The sequence below is a fragment of the Nicotiana sylvestris genome, chromosome 3 (assembly GCF_000393655.2).
Source record: "Nicotiana sylvestris chromosome 3, ASM39365v2, whole genome shotgun sequence".
Classification (NCBI taxonomy): Eukaryota; Viridiplantae; Streptophyta; class Magnoliopsida; order Solanales; family Solanaceae; genus Nicotiana; species Nicotiana sylvestris.
The window spans coordinates 88,885,137-88,889,638 of NC_091059.1; the positions used below are offsets into that span (position 1 = coordinate 88,885,137).

The window sequence follows — 4,502 nt, forward strand, 5'->3', positions numbered from 1 at the left end:
CATTACTACACAAGGTCTTTGAAAAGATGCCTAGAAGACAACCCTAGAATCAATGAAGGATAATTATCTAAATCCCTACTAATCCCACCATAATCCTACATTACCTACCAAAAAACCCTCAAAAATATCCTACCCATGCCAAGACAAATTCCCATGTCTTTCCATACTATCCGGGCCCCACTTCCACTTGTTTTCACATGCTTCATCACATGCAGCACCCTAGTCACATGCTCCCTCATACTTTCACATGCTACACCAGGTATATTCCACCACTTTCACATGTTTTTAGGAGCTTTTAGTTGTTTTGCCTAAAGTCCTTCACATGCCAAGAAGGACCCATATGTAGATAAGTTTGCCGTGTAAGATAGGTTTATTTTATTATGTAAGTTTGTCTTATAATAACCTCCTAGTCCTATATAAAGGAGGCCTTGTAGTAGTTGGAAGATCATCTTGTAACCTTTGTAAATCTAATGTGATATATTACATATGAGTGCTTTCTAAATTTCCCTCTTGTTCTTTCTTTCGAATGGATGGAAAGGCCGGTCCATGTATGAAAATAAAGTAAGAATACTCTTTGAAAGTTAGCTTATTGTAGTACGAAAGTTTTCTGAGTTATAAACAGCTAACGTTGGTTATAGTACAAAAGTTTTCTGAGTTGTGTAGCTTGGCAAACTGTCCCTTATGGGTTGTTGAAGCCATCCCCTTTATAGGAAAAATTTTGCGACTATAAACAAATTAACTGTTTGTGTAGCTTGGCAAGCCGTCCCTTATGGGTTGTTGAAGTCAGCCCCTTTGTAGGGAAACTTTCGTATCTATGATTTAGTTTGCTTTCTTGGAGTCTCTTACTTTGTTCCTTATATTGTGGTATCACAGTTCCTGATAACTGGTTGTGTACCCACTGTGGGAACAATGGGCACTTCAAAGAAAATTGCCAGGGCAGGGCTCAATCTGTTTAGAAAAACAAAGTGTTTGCTGACAAAGTGACTACTAACAGGGAACTAGGTACTGCTCGCAAGAAACCAATGTTGCTTGCATGGACTAGAAAATCCCTTATCCATCCATTCTATAATAACAAGGGACCCAAACTAGTTTGAGTTCCTAAATCTAACTCATAATTTAGATGTGCAGGGAACAGTGGAAGGAAGCGGACTGCAATGGATCATGGACAGTAGATGCTCAAAGCACATGACTGGAAATACCATGGATTTTCTCGCACTGAAAGCCCTACAAGGAAGGGATGTACCCTTTGGAAAATGGAAAGAAAGGGTACATTCTAGGTATGGGAAAGAAAACAAGGTAGAAGTTCTTGTCTAAGTTGGTGATATGAGCTACTTGAATGCAGTTGATAATAATTCGAAGACATGGCATAAAGGATTGGGGGGATACAAGTTTCTCACATCTGGATATATCGATAAAGAAGGACATGGATGGTCTGTCAAATTCAAAGTTCAAAGAACACGGAGCATGCAATTCCTATGGGAATACTGAGCAGGAGTGAAAAGAGGTGCATGATCAGACCTCTCCTAGACAAAACCCCCTATGAGTTGCTCAATGGAAGAAAACCAAAGATAACTCATCTGAGAACCTTTGGATGAAAATGTTATGTTCTCAACAACGGGAAGGACCAGCTTGGGAAGTTTGATGGAAAAAGTGATGAAGGAATCCTTCTGGGATACTCCCCTCAAAGCAAAGCCCACAAAGTCTACAATAAAATGGCACACTGTGTGGAAGGAAGTGTCCATGTGCTATTCAATGAGACATCCTACTCTAAAAAGGAGGAAACAGTGATGATTAAGATAATGAACCACTTTTGGTCCCTAAGAAATATATGGAGTTTCAAATTGGAAGGCTGATTTGATGATTAAGATGAAGGAGACAGGTGAGAAACAATACAACATCCTCTTCTACTTCTCAAGAGGAACCTGGTACTTCCATCATTACCCCTAAAGCAGAAGAAAGAGTTGGAGATGAAGTGCAAGGCACTCCCAAAGTAAAAGAACAAGGAGTGCAAGGAAATCCATTTAGCTTACCCATTTTCTCTACAAATCAAACCTCAGTCCCAAATTGGAAACACAAAGGCTCCCATTCACTTGATAATATAATCACCCCATTGATTCTGGAGTTCAGACAAGATTAAAAACCAGAAATTCCCTAGCCTTATCAGCATTTCTATCCCAAATAGAACCTAAAAATATCAAGGAAGCCTTGTAGGATACAGACTGGATTTTTGAAATGCAAGAGAAACTGCATCAACTTGAAAGAAACAAGGTATGGCACCTGGTACCTAGACCTTCAGACAGAACCATCATAGTGACCAGGTGGGTATTCAGGAATGAGCTGGATGAACATGGAAATGCTACAAGGAATAAAGCAAGGCTTGTTGTCCAAGGATTCAATCAGGAGGAAGGGATCGATTATGATGAGATTTTTGGCCCAGTAGCTCACATGGAAGCTATTAGGATCCACATTGCCTTTGCTTCACATATGGAATTCACCTTATTCCAAATGGATGTGAAGAGTGCCTTTCTGAATGGTTTTCTCAAGGAAGAAGTCTATATCAAGCTACCTCCAGGTTTTTGAACGTCATGTACATCCTGAACATGTATTCAAATTGGATAAGGCACTATACGTATTGAAGCATGCCTTTAGAACCTGGAAAAGAACCTGCTCATTGATCAGTTTTATGTGGATGACATCATATTTGGAGCTATAGCTAACTCATTGTGTGAAAAATTTGCTAAACTCATGGGAAGTGGGTTTGAAATGAGTACGATGGGGGAACTGAATGTCTTCTTGGGTCTTCAAAAGAAGCAGTCCATAAAGGGAACGTGTATCAGTCAAAATATGTATCAAAGAACTCTTGAAAAGGTTTGACATGGAAGCATTGGAATCATTGGATCTCTACTCTACCTGACTGCCAGTAGGCCAGACATTGTATTCAGTGTGGTATTACAGGCAAGGTTCCAATCAAATCCTGAGAAATCTCATCTGAATGCTGCTAAGAGAATTCTGAGATATTTTAAGGGCACACAGAACCTGGTTCTGTAATATACTTCAGGTAACTTTCAACCTTATTAGTTATGTTGACACTGATTATATAGGTTATCTGGTAGACAGGAAAAGCACATCTGGAATGGCTCATTTCCTTGAAACATGTTTTATCTCATGGGGTACTAGGAAACAAAACTCAGTAGCTCTCTTAAAAGCTGAAGAAGAGGATGATGCAGCTGCCTCGTGATGTGCTCATTCAATATGGATCAAGCAAAAATTTAGAATATTTTGGTGTATATATTGATTGTGTACCGCTTCTATGTGTCAACACTAGTTCTCTCAACATGGCAAAGAACCCGGTTCTATACAAGAAAACCAAGCACATTGATATTAGACACCATTTTCTCAGGGACTATGTGGAAAGGGGTCTTATTTGTATAAGATTTTGTTGCACGGAAGATCAAATTGCAAATATCTTCACCAAAGCTCTGAGCAGGGAACACTTTGAGAAACAAGATGGCATTGGGATCACTTGAACCTAATTGAGAACCTGGTTCTGCTGACATGACTATGATAGTCACACTAAGGTAAAATTGGCTAAAGTGTCTTCTGACTAGGTCTAATTCACATCTATACCGTTGCAGGTAAAAATGCATGATGATCATAGAAGCTAAAGGAACAGTGTTGAACTTCGGAGGAGAGCTGTATAAAACCCTTTTACAAAAATAGGTCAAGAACCTGGTTCCTACACCACAAGTTAGTAGTAATGTATTTTTCGCATGCTTGTTCAAAGAAAAAGATAGCAAAATTAATTCAACTGCCACATCATCTAAATTTTCAGACCAGCAGTTCTAAACCATTGTCTCCCTTTGCACCTTTTACCACCTCTCTCACCTTGGCCAATGAATAATCGACTTTTTCTATTGCCATCAACATCACTCCCACATCTCCTCCTCCCTTATCATCATCACCAGAAACCCACTTCTTTAATATACCTAATACTACTGTACCCATACCGATTTCCTCCTCTTCTCTAGTCATTTCATCTCCAGTTTCACTTCCATGTGTTACAAACCCTACTTCTCCTCTGTTCCTGAATCTCAGGGGAAAGAAACTCCATTCTTAGGGGATGAAAGAACTCTAGTGCTTTTTGAGTCTTTGGTTCATAACACCGTCATAGAAGAATCTGTTGAAGAACCCAATTCTCTTTTAGCTAAAGTAAACTAGGTGGTTGTAGAAGAAAGAGGCTTTTAAGTCTGCCTTGTAGAAGAGTAAGCAGAGTATTAAGAAAAAAAAAGAAGAACAGGTTGATGAAATAGGGGAAGTTGTGGCTGATAAAAACATTCCAGTGGTTGAGGTTGATAAAGATGTTGTGGAGGAACCTAGTTCCTTAGTGAAAAGATATACAAAAGGGTGTGGCTGAGAAAGATTTGTTTGAGGGTGACATTGTGGATGTTGCAAGTAGGAATGAGAAGTTTATTGAAATATCTAGAAAACAAAAGTGGGAAACT

The 4,502-nt window shown here is 39.2% G+C and overlaps 1 protein-coding gene across 1 annotated transcript; it reads left to right on the forward strand.

Moving 5' to 3' along the window:
- Positions 1-2,232: 2,232 nt before the first annotated feature.
- LOC138887649 (uncharacterized mitochondrial protein AtMg00820-like) lies at positions 2,233-2,580 on the forward strand. The gene has a single exon (XM_070169418.1). It carries the CDS (start codon positions 2,233-2,235, stop codon positions 2,578-2,580), a length of 348 nt encoding a protein of 115 aa, XP_070025519.1.
- The last annotated feature ends 1,922 nt before the right edge of the window (positions 2,581-4,502 follow it).

Bases quoted from the DNA above. Each gene is read 5' to 3' on its own strand.
- LOC138887649 (XM_070169418.1), top strand. From the start codon at position 2,233: ATGCAAGAGAAACTGCATCAACTTGAAAGAAACAAGGTATGGCACCTG.